Genomic DNA, 19,478 nt, shown 5'->3' with positions numbered 1-19,478 from the left:
AAGCTTGGTACAAGACGTGGGTAGAAAAGCTTGATTGAGCCGGCTCAGTCTGAAAGCAGAGACCTAGCCGAGCTCGGCTCGGCGGGTGATGCAACAAAAGGGAGGGGGTGGGCTCATTGGTTAGGTTGAGCCCGGCCTGCACACTTCCGGCTTGCTGAAAATTGCGCAAAAAAGAGAGAGGGAGTCGTGAGCCCAAGCCAGCAGCAACCCTGGCTGCTGCCATTGAGGGCCGCCGAGCAGGCCCAAGAAAGAGAGAGGGAGCACGGCGGAAGGTGGGCTCAACTCAGTCGAGCCCATTCCTCTTCCCTCCACCCGAGTCCCAGGGGTACCCTGGCTTGGGTGGCCTCCCACCACCATGCGTAAGGCGTAGGGGAAGGAGGCAGGGCAAGGCAAGCCAGCCCACTACCGGAGGCAGTGGTTGGCGCCACCAGCCAACGAGGAGAGGAGGCGGAGAAGAGTTATGTGCTCTGCCTTTGTCTGAACAAAATAGGAAGGGGAAGAGGGTGTTTGACACCCTCGCTCCCTTGATGAGCCAGAGCCACCATTCTACAGTAGTCCTAAAGGAAGGGGGCGGGAGGGTTACAGCGAACTGCCTTCGAAAAACAAAGGCGGGGCAGACACGGCTTGCCGGAATCAGAGAAGGGAGGCGGGCAGCCTGAGAAAAAGAAAGAAGAAGAAACGGGGAGAAGTGGGTGGCGGCTTCATCCGCCCTACCGGGTCGGCACCCAATGGCCACAGCCGTGTCGTTCCCTAAGAAAAAGGAAGAAGAAGAAACGGGCGGAAGTGGGTGGCAGCTTCAACCACCCCACCGGGTCGGCACCCAACTGCCAGTGGTTGTTGTTGTCCTCTGAGAAAGCAGAGGAAGAAGAGGGAAGAAGAAGAAGGCAAGAGGGGTGGTGCCCCTCCTTTACCTAGGTTTACAGGGAGACGAAGAGAAGGCAGGAAGAAAAAAAAAAAAAAAAGATGCGGCACCCGAGTGGTGCCACCACCTGTGAAAAAAAAGAACAGCGGGAGAGGCGAAGGAGGGTGTTGTGCCCTCCCTCCGACTGCAATAGAGAAGAAGCAGGGGTGGGGGAAACCACCGTGGGTGGTTTTCGGTGACCACCATAGAGGTAGAGAGAGAGTGTGTGTGTTGCATACCTCAGGGAGGCAACGACTGCAGCAGCTCCAGCGAAGGGGAGCCCGGCATGAGGGGGAAGAAGACGAGGAGGGAGGTGGAAGGGGGCGGGGTTTACAGAGGGGATTCGGGGGACTCGGAGGTGTGGGAGAGTCGAGGGGGGTTTCCTCTTTTCGTAAAGAGAACACCCCCCCCCTGTGGGGGTTTAAATAAAAACACGGGGAGGTGGCTGGAGCTGGATTCAACCTGGATCCAAAACTATATTTTTTATTTTTTGAAAATCACGTGTTACACTTATAGGTCAAACACATAAACACATACACATAGGCCACTTATGGGTCAAGAACTCAATAAAAAATATAAGAATGACATTGCTAAAATGCTTGAGAAAGCATTGCATTTACAAGAGGGGAACTCCCCTATTTATACACAACATAGGACATAAAGGGCCATTGGGACCTTCCCCAATGGCTAGAAATAGAGCCTTTGGGAAGGTCCCAACTAGAAATAGAGCCATTGGGGAGGTCCCAACGGCTCTAAGGGCCTATTACCTAAATGCCTTCAATGCCAAATAATATTACAAATATGAAAAACTAAAAAGACAAAATAGAAAAGACTGTTGTGTCCCTAATGGGAACAATCTATTACAAGGTTGTGAAAACACTAAAATACCCCTATTAGGCATTTAACTCTTACAATGATATATATATATATATATATATATATATATATATATATATATATTAACGCCACTCATGACTGCCTCAGCAAAGCTCCCAACTATCCAACAAAAGGAAAATGGTTCCCTCAATCCACTGCAATCTTTACCAAAAGCAAAGTCTACAAAGATGTTTGATGCCACCACCAAAATGTGAGTTTTTTCAGCAAAATCTCCACCTTTTGTTAATCCGAGAAGTCCAGCAATAGTTATAGAATTGGTTTATGACATGGTAAAGCTCAACTTTTGAATTCTTAATTTCTTTTCCAGTGCACCAAAGCACCATGTCAATAAAAAGCATTAGGTTAGAGTGCAGGCAATCTGGAAAGCACCTTGCCACGGTTGCCTGAGGCAAACAGGAACCAATGTCATGGTGAGCTGAAAAGCTAAACATTCAAGCATCTAATTTAGGTCTAAGTCTCACACTGGCAGAGCTAAGTGAGGTAATAAATCACTTGCCTCATTGCCTAGTTCTCCTAGGCACTCAATTTTCTGCTTTTGACAGCAAAAACCCACATCACATAGGCTTTTTTACTTATACTGAAAACGGTTAGAAATCTTTCCTGGGAATCTAGGACAAAAGTTCATTCAATGGCTTTCAAAAATGTTGGCAGTATTACTGCTGTAAGCAACTATGCTGTATTTTATAGTGGCAACAATTTCCATTAAGACAACTAAAAAGAACAACAAAAATAAAGAACTGCTGATGTTCAGCATAAATAACACTCCGTCCAACCTTATTAGGATCTACTTCACCAATTGCAGCACGATGAACAGGACTAATGCTTAAATCTGCAGCTTTCACTTCCCAAACCTGCAAAAATCCCTAGATACATGAGACGCCAAGAAAAGTTATTTCTTCAAGAACATTAATATCAATGGGGCATACTAAACTGCTAAAAACCAGCAACACAATATCCAGTTTACATAACTGATCATGTTAAGACTTACAGATAATAATAACAGCAACATTATATAGGAGTAGCGAAATAACTCACCTCATAATTGAAAAGAAATGCACAAGTTCTTCCACAAATATATATATATATATATATATATATATATATATATATATATTGCTATGGTCAATTGTAGGTACAATCGATTGTGCCTTTCAAAATTGTTTTTCGGCAAATGTAGCCCCATAGATGTCATCTACATGGTCAGTTCTGTGGGGATCATCATTCAGATCACAGTCTTCTGATGTGTAAACAGGTTTTTCCAGCAATTGAAAATTAACCCTCATAAATCCACCAGAATTTCTCAATTTACACTTCTTTTTTTGTTGAAAACACACAATCAAGGTTAATCCCAACCAAATCGATCATGTTGAACACATACAACATGAGACTGACCCAAAACAACTTGCACCTATGAGATCCCAGGTCCATTGTACCTACAATCAACTGTAGTGTATACATATATACATAGATGCATATATAAAAGTGTGTGTATATGTGTGTGTGAGTGTTCATTTTCAATTTTGGAATTTTAGAGTTTAAGGACAATTGTGCATAGATTCTTCAAACATGCACATCAACCTTATAATATATATATAACTTTTGTAATGTCCATTAGGGGCAAATTCATCTTTTCACTTGCAAATACGCATGTTCATTTAGGAACTTACATTTTGTATTTTAATTATTTTTATTTTTATCTTTTTTATTTTATTTTCTTTATGTTGGAATAAGGGCCCACATAGAGTCGTTGGGGACCTTCTCCAATGGTCACAAATGTGACCGTTGCAGGGGCTCCCAACGACTCTATGGGAGACCCTTTTGCTCCCTCTTGTTGTATATATAGGGGGTCTTGCCCCACCATAATGTAAGGCTTCTGAGAGCCTTTTTCAATGATAAGTTCATTTATATTTTGAAGTGCTCTCTCTCGTATTTGTGTGTTTGTCACTTTCCACTTTTTGGCCTATTGTATTTTAACCATTTGTGGCCTTTTAATTGTATGTTTGTGCATCTCTTATAGTCATTTTTGACATTGTTCTTTGCCTAGTGTTTCATTACATGGTATCAAAGCCACTAGGTATTGGAAGCACCATTGGGGTTACGCTCTCTCTTCAATTTGAGTGTTTTTGAGATTTCTACCTTTATTCTTCAATTTCTCCTCAATGGCCGACAAGGATGTAAAGATCGACCTCTCCTTCAAATTAAATGGGACCAACTATAGAATATGGGTGACCGCTATGAAAAACAACCTCAAAGGTAAGAAACTTTGGGGCTATTTATGTGGAACCATTCTGAAACTACAGTTGAAGCTCACCAAAAAGGAGGAGAATGAAGAAAAAGCCCTAAGTAACGAAGAAAAAGCTAAAGTTATTCAAGAATATCAATCTAAAAATGAAGATTGAGAAAGTGAGCATGTCAAAATATTGACATGGTTCATGAATAACGTGAAACTCAAGATTTGTGTTAAAAAAGCAAATAAAGCTTGGTTCTTCATGAAAGGTATGTACACTCAAAAGGACCTTGCTAGGCACTTCTTTTTACAAAAAAAGATAAGAGGAACCAAAGCAAGGTGATATGAATATTAGATACTATTACAGTACTCTATCCCCTCTATGGGATGAACTTACTCTCCTCGGACCACAATGGAAAATAAGCATTATTGCTATGAGGCAAGAGCAAATGGAGAGAGAGATTTTTTCAATTTATTCACAAGCTTCGTCCCAAATTTGAACAATTAAGAGGATCCCTTCTTCATAGGACATCTACTCTTAGTGAAATCCTTGCCGACTTATGTCAAGAAGAAACTCGCTTGGGTCTTAAAAAATACTTTGATGAAGTCCATGCAGTATCTAGACTGAAAAACAACATGAGGACATACAAACCTACTCATTCTTGGAAAAATAACAATGGTGGAGGAAGAAAAACTATTTTCCATCATTGTAATGAACTGAATCATGTTAGACCGGATTGTCCTAAGCTTAAAAGAAAGGTGGCTTCCATTGGAGATAGTCCAAATAATTCGAGCGAAGAATCAAAATGAGATGGAGACATAAAAGACTTTATTGCTCAACTTACGAAAACTCTTCAACAATTCACGAGAATCAACTCTTCCACCTCTGGTGCCGCGATATAATTAACTCCCGGTATGTCCTCTTGGATCATTGATTTGGATGCCTCCTTTCATATGACACCAAATGCATCTTTTTTATCCAAACCAAGTCTTAATTTTTTTAAGGCATTTGTTTTCGCGGCCGATGGAACATCATTAGATGTTGAAGGAATAGAAAATCTTGAAAAAGTTTTTAGCCAAGGCAAAGAATGTTATGTTCCAAAAATTAAGATTATTTCAAAACTTAACTTAAATCTCTTTTTTGTTTAGCAAATTATCGATTTTGGATATAGTGTCTCATTTTCACCAACAAATTGTTATACGCAGGATCTCCAATACGAGAAGTGGATTGGACAAAGCCATAGAAGAGGAGACCTATATTACATGGATTTTTTGTCTTTGTTATCCAAATCATTTTTGTGATCATGTCCAAACTAAAGATATTGTTACTTGACACAAAAAGCTTGATCACCCTAGTATTTCTAAGTTGTATCTGTTTCCATTTTTGAAAAAAAAAATTGTAATGAAAAAGAATTTACATGTAATGATTGTATTCTTGGAAAGATAAACTCTCTTCCTTATTCACATAGCAATTTTATTTCCAAAAGACCATTTGAGTTAATGCATTTGAATGTATGGAGACCAACACCCGTTATGTTTAAAGGAGTGTATTCATACTATGTTGTCTTTATTGATAATTTTACTAGACACACATAGGTTTATTTTATTAAAAACAAATCTGATGTTTTATGTACCTTTAAAGAATTTTATATCCTTACTCAAAATTAATTTCAAAATAACATAGCTATTTTTATGTCCGATTTCGAAGGTGAATACATGTCAAATGAATTTCAAAACTATCTTAAACAAAATGACATTATTCATCAAAGATCTTGTCCCAAAACTCCTCAACAAATGGTTTTGCCGAAAGAAAACATAGGCATCTTATTAAAACAACTCTTTTTGTTTCAAAAAATGTTTCAAAGAACTTTTCGGCCGAAGCGGCTCTTTTCGCAACTTATCTTATAAATCGGATACCTTCCTCGTCTTTAAAAAATGTCTCTCCTTTTGAAAAATTATTTAAAATATCTCCAAATTTTAAAAGATTAAGAATTTTTTGTTGTAAATATGTTGTTCTTTTTCAAGGACAAGATAAACTTTCACCAAAAGCCTTTGAATGTGCTTTTATTAGCTATGGTGAAAATCAAAAGGGTTATAAGTGTTATGACATCAAAAGTAACAAACTCTGTGTTTCAAGAAATGTGACATTTCTTGAAGAACAAAGGGATTTGAATCTTTTAAAATGTAATGCTTCTGAGAGCCTTTTTCAATGATAAGTTCATTTATATTTTGAAGTGCTCTCTCTCTCGTATTTGTGTGTTTGTCACTTGCCACTTTTTGGCCTATTGTATTTTAACCATTTGTGGCCTTTTAATTGTATGTTTGTGCATCTCTTATAGTCATTTTTGGCATTGTTCTTTGCCTAGTGTTTCATTACAACAATCCCCCTCTTCAAATTTTACAACTACAGTCAAAAGAAAATCAATGCTATATCAAATGATCTAGGCATGCATGTGCATTTAGATAGAAACAAAATGCATAAAGAAAGATTAAATGTACATAAACATTTTTTCTGTTTCAGATGTATAATTACCTCAACTGGTTCAAACCATACATCTGGATTCATCGTATCTCCATACCTATAGTAAGGCTTCAGCATAAAAAGCACTTCAATTGATGCAGCCATGCATTAGTGAAAGACTCAAATGAAAATCATGAAGAAAAAGGACACCTTTGGCTTAGCAATAACTTTATCACGGAGACTAGCTGAACGTTCTTCAAGCATTGCTTCAGAAAAGCCAGTGCCTAAATATCAGCAAATATATTTAACGATCACATATGAGAAGTGTAAGCCAAAACAACCATCCAAAGATTCCAAATTTTGCAGGCAACCATCTGATGTTCTACCTATTTTGCATATGCTCTGGTATTCTTCATTGACTTCATCATAACATGCAAGCAGAAATGCACCATAAACTCCTGTAATCAATCATAACATATGATATAAATTGGACAAAAGAGACAATAAAACATAAATACAGAAATGTATAAAAAATCAAGGATGATATGTGCATGGCCATGGGTGGGTAGGACTCAGACAACCAAAAAACATATGATCAACCAGAACATAAATTTTGGTTCACCTGTACGCTTTCCACAACCATGAAATGCAGCAACAGGTACAAGATCTACCGAGTCTCCGATACTGCAAAAAAGAGCCAGAAGCATGTAAAAATCAGAAGATTGCATTCACATTATTGGATTGAGCCAAGAGTTGGGGATCAACTAATTTCTGAAAACAAAAAGATGGTGAAACCTGTCCATGTAATCCTTCTTTAATTTCAACCAGTTCATAGACCGCTTTGAAGGTTCATATGTAGCATCCTTATCCAATGTTTTGATAATTAATCCCTCGCAACTACAAGTAATAAGAATGTAATGGCAAACGCATGCCATCATAGGATCAGTCCCTCAAACTATAAATAAATACAATACAAAATACAAAATTTTCAATTAGATGCCTCTCCAAATAAAAGAAAGATGAGGCTAATACCAATTCCCAACAATACATGCTCAGAAAGAGAATACCAAAAAATAGATCATGAAAGAATCAAGGTTTGTCCATGGGTCCTCAGCTACAATATGCCCACAGATCCTACTTGAATGATTATATGCATAACAGTGCCTAAATAGCTCCAGAAGAATGTTCATGTGTTAGAATTTAAAAAATCAAAGAGTTTTCACCAGAGTTACCGGAAGCTTCTTAGGTAGGTGGGAAGCTCGCTTCCCGGAAACTCGCTTCGGAAGCAATATACTTCTCGCTTCCGAAACTTTATGGGAAGCTCGATTCCCCACACTTCTTCTATGCTTCTCATACACATGGTCTATGCATACTATATACTTTTCTCATGTTTCTTTTCATCTTGTTCATGTATTTTCTCTCACGCTTTCACTCACTTTCCATGTACTTTCTTTAAATTGGTAACCATCATTGTTAGATTTTAACAAAAATTTAACTCTTTTATAGAAAAATCATGAAATATAAGAATGATCAATTTTATTTTAGTTTTTATTTGTTTCTTGTTTGATTCCATATTGCTTCATTTTTTATTCATATTTCGCTTTTAAATTGAAACTTCGCTTCCAGCTTCGTATAAATTTTAAAATGCCTCGCTTTCGCTTCCCATATGGTTTTTCGCTTCCGCTTCCTAGTTTGGCAACCTTGGTTTTCACTTCATCCCTTTAACAAACCCTTGATAAAGCAATCCAGCACATTTTCTACCAAGAAAATAATGATCCACAAGCTTCAATGGAAAGCAGTTTTCAAGGAAAAAAATTAAGAATAAATCCAAAATAGCTGGAATCTAAAGAAAAAAATCAAGAAAAAAAAAGATTAAAACCCTAGCTTTGTGAGTTAAGAGAATTCACATTTTGCAAAAGGTTTGTACCAGTGTTGTTAAAAGCACACCTTGAGGCATGACGCTGCCTTTGGTGCCTCAAGGCGCACTGAAAAAGAGCGAATGCGATGAGGCGTTTGCCTCATAGGCTATGAGTATGAGGTGCACGGATCATGGCGAGGTTAGGGATGGCAGTAGACCGGGGCAAGGGCGGGGGATAGGGTCTCCACCCCCGCCCCGTTTCAAAATCCGAACCTTCATCCCCGCCTCCATCCCCGCACGGGGATGGATTTCAACTTCCACCCCCCACCTCCATCCCCGTTTCATGTCCTCCATCCCCGGTCCAAACGGAGGCGAGGCGGGGGCCAATTTTCCCTTAGTCTATAGTCATCCCTTTAAGGATTGGGGACAGGACGGGGCGGGGATTGAGACGGGAACGGGGCGGGGCAAGGAAAACCTTAAGTCCATCCCCGCACGGGGATAGATTTTAACCTTCATACCCGCCTCCATCCCTGTTTCATGCCCTTCATCCCCAGTCCAAACGGGGGCAAGGCGGAGCCCCGTTGTCCCCCGGTCCACTGCCATCCCTAGGCGAGGTGCGCCTAATTGGCCCCAATTAGGGGACCTCTCTCTCTCTCTCTCTCTCTCTCTCTCTCTCTCTCTCTCTCTATATATATATATATATATATATATATATACCGAAAGGAGGAAGAAGGTATTCTCGACTATCGCTCTTTGTTCTTTTTCTTCTCCTGTTCTTCTTGAACAATCATTATGTAGAGTGGTTCTTGCTAGTTATTGTGATTTTCTTGAAGATTGTTTATTAAAATATCCAATTATTCATTAATAGTACATAAATGATGCATGCTTATTTTTGTTTTTTTTTATTTAGCCAATTTTTTAATAGTTTTTGTGAATCTTATGCCTTATGCGTCGCTTCATGAGTGGGTCTTACACCTCGCTATGCCTCAACGCTATTCACAACATTGGTTTGTAACTCAAATGAATGACTTCCAATTCAACATTTTTTTGGAATATATTTTTTTGGCAGATGGAAATACTGACTAGAACTAATTCTGCAAATCAAGGATTCACAAAAAACTCACAGAACCTGCATGGAAGCACTGCAAAGAAAGTATGTGCTTTTGACAACAGTGCTTTCCAAGGGACTGGTTTTCACGTAACTAGTACTAATGTTACTAAACATGAGATTTGTCTGCATTATAAAGCTAAACAAAAAATTATCACTTAAGGGAACAATAGATGAAAATCTAAATGAGTGATGAAATCAACGAAATTTGTGGGACCGGAACAGACAACTAGATCCAAACAACAAAATTAGAGGAAAAATGATGAATCTCTTTGAAAGATTATATGCAAAACAACATTAGTGCACTTTCACAACTGGTTCTCTTCATTTTTAGTTTTTCAGTTTTCATTTACAATTTACAAGTTCATGGTTGAGCTGCGATGCAAGATCTACATGAGCCTAGGTTTCATGTTCATTCAATTTTTCTTCATAACAATGATCTTGAACCATTAATTTGGACAAGCAGGCACAGAAAATACATGGTCAGATGATTATTTTTGGAAAAAGGGAAAATCCCCAAAAACATACTGACCACGTTCAGTACATGTCAGTGTTCCATGTCTGATGCCATATTCCCCTAATACGTGGCTGAAATCAAGCGCCCTTGTGAGATACACAAGAACTACTAGAAGAACAAAAGCTATAAAATATGTTTCACATCCAGCTTATTCATAGCCAACCAAATCGTAATGCATCAAAAACATATCTTTGCAGCTCTAATTTTCTTATATTTACTTGGAATAATAAAAAGAAAAAGTATAAACATGATAGAACATTATCAAGACATCTGTAGATCTTAGAAATACTTCTGAACCATGAAGCCTAGCAGGAGATTGAGAGACCAATAAAGACAGGTATCCACAAAATACATTCAGAAGATGATGGGACCTATTATTAACTGCACTTTCAAGAAATTTCTGTATTTCCTCAAGGTCACTGGATATAATTGCAGTCGCAAACTGAAACACCCCCTCCACTTCATTAAAAGAATCGTACAGAAGCTGCATGAATTCAGGACTATTGTCAGTCATCCTTTTAACCACAAAAGGTAAGAAGACTAGACAAATGAATGACAATGATGAAGGAAAATTTCAAAATTGCTCAAAGTTGACATTATAAAATAATCTCTGAGGAAAACAATATAGCACAGGCAGAACCGACATGGGAGGAGAAAATAACAAAAAAATAGAGCTTTAGACTAACCAATAAAACCAATATATGATAAGCCAGTAAAACAGCACTTTTAAGCAAGCAAACACAACACTGCCGATCCAACTTGTTCAACCATTTAGATAGAAAAGTAGATATATATATATATAGGGAGAGAGAGAGAGCTGAGAAGAAAGAACAAGGGGAAAAGCAGTGTTAAGCCCATTATTATTATTATTATTATTATTGGTGGTGGTCGTGGTGGTAGTGGTGGTAGTGGTGGTAGTAGTGGTAGTAGTAGTAGTATACAGCTTTCTGCAGAGACAAACTGCAACAACAGAAAAAGCTTGCAAAATGAAGGATTTGAAAAATGCATTCCCAGCACCGTAAAATAAATCAGACATGCACTTTTGAAAGAAAGAATATTCTTTTGATAAAAGGCCTAAGCATTAAACCTAGAATAAACAAAAGGTTAAAATGGCAATCCCTAATCAATTGGTACATAAGAGAGTAGACCTATGAACAACAAGTTCACTTGGCAAAGAAACTGAAACCTGCAAGTAATAATCAGAGTATTCAATTTTCCTCATGCCCCACACCTTTCCAAGTTCCAACTCTATCACTAGAGCCAAAGCCATAAACATTAAGCATACATCCACTTGTTACTGGCTTGAAGGCTATGTATCATCCGTCAACACCGTTTCAAAATGCAGTTTATCCGTGTCAATGCTGGAAATTCTGTCTAGAGGTGTCGGATGATTGTGAATGCTGCCATATATGCACATCTTATTATATCCAATAAATTTTATATATTTACTTGTCTATGTTATGTTTCCTATAGCCTTGTTATCAATTTATAGTTGATGCTCCAACAAACACAAACACGTACACATACCAAGATTAAAAAGGCTTGAGGCAGAGATGAGGCAGTTCAGTCATTTTGAGGTAAGATGTAAACATCGAGGTGGTTTAATCAGTAAGCCTCAAATACATAAAACAAAAATACAAAATGACATCAAACACTATGGTAGTACGATACATTATTCTTCAAGTTCTTACATTTTGTCACAAGACTCACCACCTTGAGTCCAATCATTATAACCCTTCAGCAAAAAGGTTAGACATTTTCTTTTCCTTTTTCCTTTGAGATGAGGATACTTAGCATGTCATCATACTGTGGAGACAAAGATGTCTACAAAGATAACAAGAGCACGCAATCCGACAAGCATGTCTTGGAAATGTCGTAAGCATTTTTATACCTGTTTCAAAGAAATCCCTAAAAAGCAAGCAAGCACAAACACTTTTTCTGTCTCCACTACTTCAAAGGTAAGCTGCAGAGGGCCCATTAATATGTAGATGAGCCAAAGATCATCAACAAGGTGCTTCATTGCCAAAAGCGCTAGCCGGAGCCTAGGCAGAAAACCCTTAAAAGGACTAGTCGGGGCTTAGGTGGAACTAGTCGGCCTATGCGGACAAAAAAAATAAAACATCAAGAAAAGCAAAAATATTACAATAAATAGTTAAATTTAATAACAGACATATCATTGTCATTATGGATGAAGTGTGTAATTCTGGCAAAATTCATGAAATTGCATAATAGTGAACATACACCAAAACTTGGGGCACACCATTCAATTACTTTATATATATATATATATATATATATATATAGAGAGAGAGAGAGAGAGAGAGAGAATGGGGATTATTCTGCCCCTGCTTCATTCGGTCAAGGTTAGGACCCTCCAAAATCATAGCATTTAGATGTTTTATGCTTGATCTGGAATGGTTAGATGTGTTCATGATTGTTGCTGAATAGAGAACATGTAATCAATAAGCATCTTTATGCTCAGATGTCTATTTTAAAGAGGTAAAAAAATCATCGGTTGATATCGTACTAAAATTTCATAATAAAATGTTCACATTTTTACATCATATCAATTTGAAATAAAATTGAATATAAAACACCTAAAACTTTGATATTTGGAGGGTCTTAATGGTGATGTAAAGAAAAAAAGGGTAGGATGAACCCCGCTCTCATATATATATATATATATATATATATATATATATATATATATATATATATATATATATATATATATATATATATATATATATATATGATGCAGAGCAGGACCGGACCGGGCCTGTACAGCATGACCCAGGCACGACCAGGGAACCCGACCCAAATGGGATGGCCGATCGGACACAGGAGTTGGATTCAATCGCGAGCAAGGTATCTCGAGGCAGGGACGTGCACGTCCCTGCGCAACTACTCCAGGCGAGCGAAGGTCGGGAGGTATCCAAGTTTCATCAGCAGATTGAAGTCATCTCAGGTCCAGGGACCGAACCCGAGACCCAGATCCACTTGCAATCTTTAAATACCCCATTTTAGGGCTGTGTGGGGCAGACGTGTTTGAGTTTTCAGCCAAGCCTTTCTCTGACATTCCTTGCCTGCAGTTTTTGTTTTATTCTGTTATTCTCTTGTTTTCTATTATTTTTCCTTCAGCTATACAACTTTTACGTGTTCTTTGATTATGCCTATGAAATAAATTCGAGTTTTGTTCATTACTGCGTTTGAGTTTTTCGTCCTTCTGCTCATCACACGATCGTGGGAGTCGTGTTCCCATTCCCGCACCCACGTGCGTCTAGAAGTTGATCCCCACGCTGCATCAAAGTGGTATCAGAGCGCAGCCCCTCATCCTTGGTCGATGGCATGGCGCAAGAAGCGAGGGACGATCCTACGAACGGGAAGGAGCGTGAGGAATCTGGTATCGTCAACGAAGATCCCATGATGCGGATGATCGACATGATAAGTTTTATGCCGTTGTACAAGCCCTTCGTTATTGGAGGCACTGTCTCATTTATAAGGAGTTCGTCTTGTACACGGATCATGAGGTGTTAAAGTATTTAAACACACAGAAGAAGTTGGGTGTGAGGCACGCCAAGTGGGTCAGTTTCTTGCAAGAGTACACTTTTACGATTCGTCATCAATCAGGTACTCTGAACAAGGTAGTTGACGCACTTAGCAAGAAAAATAGTCTTTTAATGACTATGTTTGTGCAAGTCATTGGGTTTGAGCAGTATAGGGAGTTGTACCCGACGGACCCTGATTTTCAGCAGGTCTGGGAAAGGTGCCTCTCCTCTACCAGCACGGCAAACCCACGGTTCACTATACATAACGGTTACCTCTTCCGAGGTAATAAGTTATGTGTGCATGCGTTAACCCTTTAGGCTACAATTGATTTCTGAGTTGCAAGAAGGGGGACTAGCTGGACATTTTGAACATGATAAGACATTCACATTGTTAGATGAACGTTATTTTTGGCCCAAAATGTGCAAAGATGTTGTCAAGTTTGTTCAAAGTTGTGAGGTATGTCAAGTGTTCAAAGGTCGACGTCAGAATAGTGGTTTGTATACTCCTTTGCTCATCCCTGAGAGGCCTTGGGAACACGTTTACATGGATTTTATTGTGGGTCTTCTCAGAACCTCGCATCATTTTTATTCCATCTTAGTTGTGATTGACCGATTTTCCAAAATGGCTATCTTTGTCCTGTGTAAGCGAACCACTGACGCCTCGTTAGTAGCTCTGTACTACTTCAAGGACGTGGACCGCTTTCATGGATTGCCTCACACGATCACCTCAAATCGTGGCACTCGCTTCATGAGTCATTTTTGAAAATCATTATGGGCCTTATTGAAAACCAAGCTCCAGTTCAGCAGTGCATACCACCCACAGACCGATGGTCAAACCGAAGTCGTGAACCGCACCTTAGGGAACCTACTCAGGAGTCTAGCTGGGGAGAATGTCAAAACATGGGACCTAGTCTTACCGCAAGCCGAGTTCGCCTACAATAGTTCAATCAACCAGTCCACGGGCAAATCTTATTTTAAAGTGGTTTATGGTAGTTCACCAACCCATGTAGTAGATCTAGCACCTGTGTCTAGTCTCACAGACGCATTTGATGTTGTTGAGTACATGCGTGATATTAACAGACAAGTCTGAGCCAAACTTGTTGAAAGTTACGAAGCTTTCAAAGCTTTTGTGGACCAAGGTCGTCGTGATGTCCAGTTTCAAGTAGGTCAATTAGTATGGGTTTACCTGTGTCCTGAACATTTCCCAGTACGTACTTATCATAAGTTGAGTCCTAAAAAATATGGTCCTTTCAAGATCCTCCGGCGATTGGGTTTGAATGCCTACCTCCTTGAACTACCCGAAGATTGGCGCATCTCACCTATCTTCAATGTGTCTGATCTATATGCTTATTGTGGTAACAAGTCGTCAGAGTCGACTTCTTCCCAACCAGGGGAGAATGATGCAGAGCAGGACCGGACCGGGCTACAGGGAACCTGACCCAAATGGGATGGACGATCGGACCCAAGAGTTGGATCCGATTGCGAGCAAGGTATCTCGAGGCAGGGACGTGGCCCTGCGCACCTGCTCCAGGCGAGCGAAGGTCGGAGGTATCCCAATTTCATCAGCAGACTGAAGTCATCTCGGGTCCAGGGACCGGACCCGAGACCCAGATCCACTTGCAATCTTTAAATACCCTGTTTTAGGGTTGCGTGGGACAGACGTGATTGAGTTTTCAGCCAAGCCTTTCTCTGACATTCCTTGCCTGCAGTTTTTGTTTTATTCTGTTATTCTTTTGTTTTCTATTATTTTCCCTTCAGCTATGCAACTTTTATGTGTTCTTTGATTATGCCTATGAAATAAATTCGAGTTTTGTTCACTACTGCGTTTGAGTTTTTCATCCTTCTACTCATCACACGATCGTGGGAGTCGTGTTCCCTTTCCCGCACCCACGTGTGTCTACCAGCTGATCCCCACGTTGCATCAATATATATATATATAACTGAAAAAAGAGATTTTATGTGTGTATGTGAGTGTGTGTCAAAACCACATGCATACATGTAAACAACAAAAATAAAAAAAAGGAAAAAAGAAAAAAAAGGGGGGAAAAAGGAGAGTGGAGGGGTGAGAGAAGGAAAAAGAAGAAAAAAGAAATGGGAAAAAAGGAAAAAGAGGAAGAGAAAGAAAAAGAGAAGGCGAAGGTGAAAAGAGGAGGAAGAAAAAAAGAAGGTAAAAAAGAAAAGCAAAAGAAGAAGAAGAAAAGGAGATAACAAAAAAGAAAGCTCTTAGGGCAAGAGGAAGAGAAAAAAGAAATAAACGACAAAAATAAAAAATAAAAAAATAACAACCATGTCCCTGCGGCCTAGGCATCTCCTATGTGGAAAAACATGGCCCTACCGCCAAGACCCATAAACCTAGGTGGCGGCCCTGCGTCTAGACGCCGCTTTTGACAATTAAGACAAAGTGTCCCACCAAATTTGAAGTCTAATCTCATTAGGGCATGTTAAAATTTTGCTGCTATAGAAACTTCACAATAAGATAAGTTTTGTGCTGAGGTCTACACTTGCACCTCAAGTAGCATACACCAATTTTTCTAACTGATGCTTCAATTTTTTATAACTGATTAGAGAAACTCAGAAATAATTTGTGACAAGGATGTAATGAATCCTCAAGGATTTAACAATACAATGCCTACAAATGGCAAGAGAACAAATACAAATCCACAAAGGAGGACTCACAAGAGTACACACACAATTAAAATAATTAATTTTATTAATCCATAAAATGCACAAAAGATGCATAGTTCAAATGGGGATCATAAATCCCATATATATACAAAGTATAGGGAAGAGAGAGACCATATAGCTGTTGGTGAGCTCCCAACAGCTAGATAGCTGGTCAAACTGAAAATATAAACATTAAAAAATACTACATATAACCTAATAATAAAATATACATATACACCAAATACAAAATATATATATATATATATATGTGTGTACATTGTATACACACATGTACGTTAACATACATATTTTAACACTCCTCCACAAACTTATAGTGAGATCACTAAAAGTTTATCAAGGAGGTAACAACTTTGTGAAGAAGTATGCCAATTGATATTCAGAAGTTACATAAGGCAATGATATAGTTTTCTTTAAGTACTCTCCAACATAATGGCAATCCATCTCAATGTGTTTAGTCCTCTCATGAAATGTATGGTTGCCGACAATATAAATGGCATTCTTTTTCTCACAGCAAAGCTATGAGGGTGTAATCAGGTGCACTCCCATATCTTCAAGCAGCTGTCTCAATCATACAACTTCGGATGTAGTGGTGGTCATTACTCATACTCAACTTCTGTTGATAAAAGATAAACTTTTTTGCTATTTTTTTGTACTTCCACAACAAGAACGAGTCACCTAAAAACACACCAAAACCAGTAGTTGATCGAGGATTATTAAGATCCCCTCCTTGACCAGAATCAGAGTACGCAACTAAATTAAGGGAGGAAGAAGATAAACACCATCAGATTCAATGAGACCTGGGTCCTAACAATTTTCAATTAGTTTAACCATATACTTGGGCATTTGCCCATGTCTGATTCAGGTCAAACAAACCCAACACCTAGCCGACCAGGTGTTGAGATAGTTCACAAAACAAGAGAGAGAGAGAGAGGGAGAGAACCTCACAGCAAGAAGAGAGGAGGAAGAGAAGCACCAGCAGAAGAGGCGACGACGCAAGAGGGAGGACGTGGCACACAATAAGGAAAGAGAGAGAGAGAATCTCACAGTGGGAAGAGAGGAGGAAGAGAAGTGCATGCAAAAGAGGCAATGGTGCAAGAGGATGTGGCACACAGCAAGGAGAGAGAGAGAGAGAGAGGCAGCATGGTGGCATTGTTGGTGGAACAGTGCGGCGTTGGTGCCGGTGAGGAGGAGGAGCAGCGAAATGTGGGAAGGTGTGGCGCGATCGTGCCCTAACAACCCCCACCCCACCCCACCCATTTTATTTTTTGGACCAAAATGGACTCAATCAGAGTTGACCAAGTTCATTTTGGAGAAAGATAACCCCGGGTGTGGGATGACTGCACCTGTGTCGCGTCACGTAGAAGCAAGTGTGGCGGCCTCTTTGGCGAGTCAGTGCAACATAGTTCTTCCAATACTTTCAGTCATTAGGAGTGTCCCATATAGGATCATGTCTAGCCATCTCATCCCACAATCTTTCTAGTTTTCCATAATACTCTTGAATGGTTTGATCTCCTTGCTTGCATGAGTGAATCTTGTCTCTAAGCTCCCACAAGTAGGCAGCATCCTTTTGAGTATACATTTGTTTTAGAAAGGTTCGTGTTTAATCGGCCTTTTCAAAGCCCAAAATGTTGGCACATGGATCTTCATTCATGCTATTCATTAACCATAAAAGAACCTTAGCATGGCCCCATTATATCAAGGATTTCTGATAATCGAACATAGCCTTTTCCTTTTCACCGTCATTTAATGCTTCTTTAACTCCATTCACCTCCTCGGTAAGAACAAGTTGAGTTTCCAAAGTGGAGCCATCAACCAAATTCCATAGTTCTTTCCCCACTAGGAAGTGTCTCATCGTCGTTGCCAACATGGAGTAATTGTTCCCATCGAACTTGATAGGAACGATGGTGACAACCTCTTTTTCGGCCATGGAAAGAGTGGGAGAAAGAATGGAAGAGAAAAAGAGAAAGTGAAGGATGAAGGATGCAAGAACAAATGTGTCACCACAAACACTTGAGCACCATGAACATTTGAGGAGGAGGATATCACCAATGTCACTCACAACCATGAGCAAGAAGGATCAAGAGCCATCAGCCCTGATACCATGTAATGAATCCTCAAGGATGCAAAGATACAATGCCTATGAAGGGAAAGAGCATAAATACAAAGCCACAAAGAGGCATTCACAAGAGCACACACACAATTAAAATAATTAATTTTATTAGTTCATAAAATGCACAAAAGATGCATAGTTTAAATGGGGACTATAAGTCCCATATATATATATATATATATATATATATATATATATATATATATATATATATATATATATATATATATATACATACACACACACACAAATTAGAGGGGAGAGAGACAATATCTAGTCGTTATCTAGCCATTGGGAAGCCCCAACGGCTAGCTGGTCAAAATGACCGGAATACCCATTGAACAAAAATAAAAATACAAACATTAAAAACCTAAATACAACCTAATAATAAAAAATATACATACATATATATATACATGTGCATTAACATACATAGCTTATCAAAGGACCCCCAATATATGGGTTAAATTATCCTCTGCTTTTCAAAAGATCCTTTAAAGCTTCACGCCAGCAACAAGAAACATGTAAAATATTAAAATATTAGCCAAAGAAGAATCCCCACTGACATACTGATGCATAATCACCATCCATGGGATTGTGTAGTGGCCTATGATGTAGGTTAAACTGAATTAACCTTCATTCCATCTTCATGGATAGCATTCAAATGGATGGAGGGAAAAAGGAAAACATCTGGTAGCTTGATAAGAAACATAACACCACTCCACGCCGAATACATTAACTATGACATACTGCCTTTGTTACAGCTGGCATTTGAAGGAATTGGATTATTACATCTATGCCAAAAATGATTTGACTAGATGCATATAGCAGATGGTGCAAAAAACATAGGAACTGGACACATTGACTAACATAAACATAATCAGAGCTAAACTACAAAGAAAAAGAACTGGAAGGTGATGCATCGATTCTGTTCATTTCAAGGAAACGACGACATATACTCAACCTCTCGACGGACTTTAAGCTGTTCCTGAAGTAGTGGCTGGCCATTAAGGTACAAAATATCAAAAGCAAAAATGCAGACTTGAACTTTGATATCACTCAATATGACACCTTTTCGGGCCCGGGTGCTTAGAACCTGCATCATCAGTTAGCAAAATAAGTCCAACAAAAAGGCATAAAGTTATCTATGACAAGTAATTTAAGAA

General features: G+C 39.0%; 1 protein-coding gene across 1 annotated transcript in view; it reads right to left on the bottom strand.

The window, feature by feature from the left end:
• Window positions 1–19,478, bottom strand: part of LOC149821798 (DNA ligase 1-like) — a 42,124-nt gene that overhangs the window by 4,331 nt on the left and 18,315 nt on the right. Inside the window, exons 7-14 of the mRNA XM_089981058.1 lie at window positions 19,277–19,408; window positions 10,341–10,453; window positions 7,282–7,383; window positions 7,109–7,170; window positions 6,873–6,944; window positions 6,697–6,770; window positions 6,559–6,615; window positions 2,572–2,649 (exon numbers count right to left, since the gene is read on the bottom strand). Of these exons, the coding sequence (XP_089837184.1) occupies window positions 2,572–2,649; window positions 6,559–6,615; window positions 6,697–6,770; window positions 6,873–6,944; window positions 7,109–7,170; window positions 7,282–7,383; window positions 10,341–10,453; window positions 19,277–19,408 (690 nt within the window). The remainder of the gene's footprint in view (window positions 1–2,571; window positions 2,650–6,558; window positions 6,616–6,696; window positions 6,771–6,872; window positions 6,945–7,108; window positions 7,171–7,281; window positions 7,384–10,340; window positions 10,454–19,276; window positions 19,409–19,478) is intronic.

This window comes from Nuphar pumila, chromosome 11, assembly GCF_984573655.1.
Source record: "Nuphar pumila chromosome 11, dmNupPumi1.hap1.1, whole genome shotgun sequence".
NCBI lineage: Eukaryota > Viridiplantae > Streptophyta > Magnoliopsida > Nymphaeales > Nymphaeaceae > Nuphar > Nuphar pumila.
Note: the sequence above shows the minus strand (reverse complement) of the source record. Positions and strands in the feature narration are given on the sequence as shown.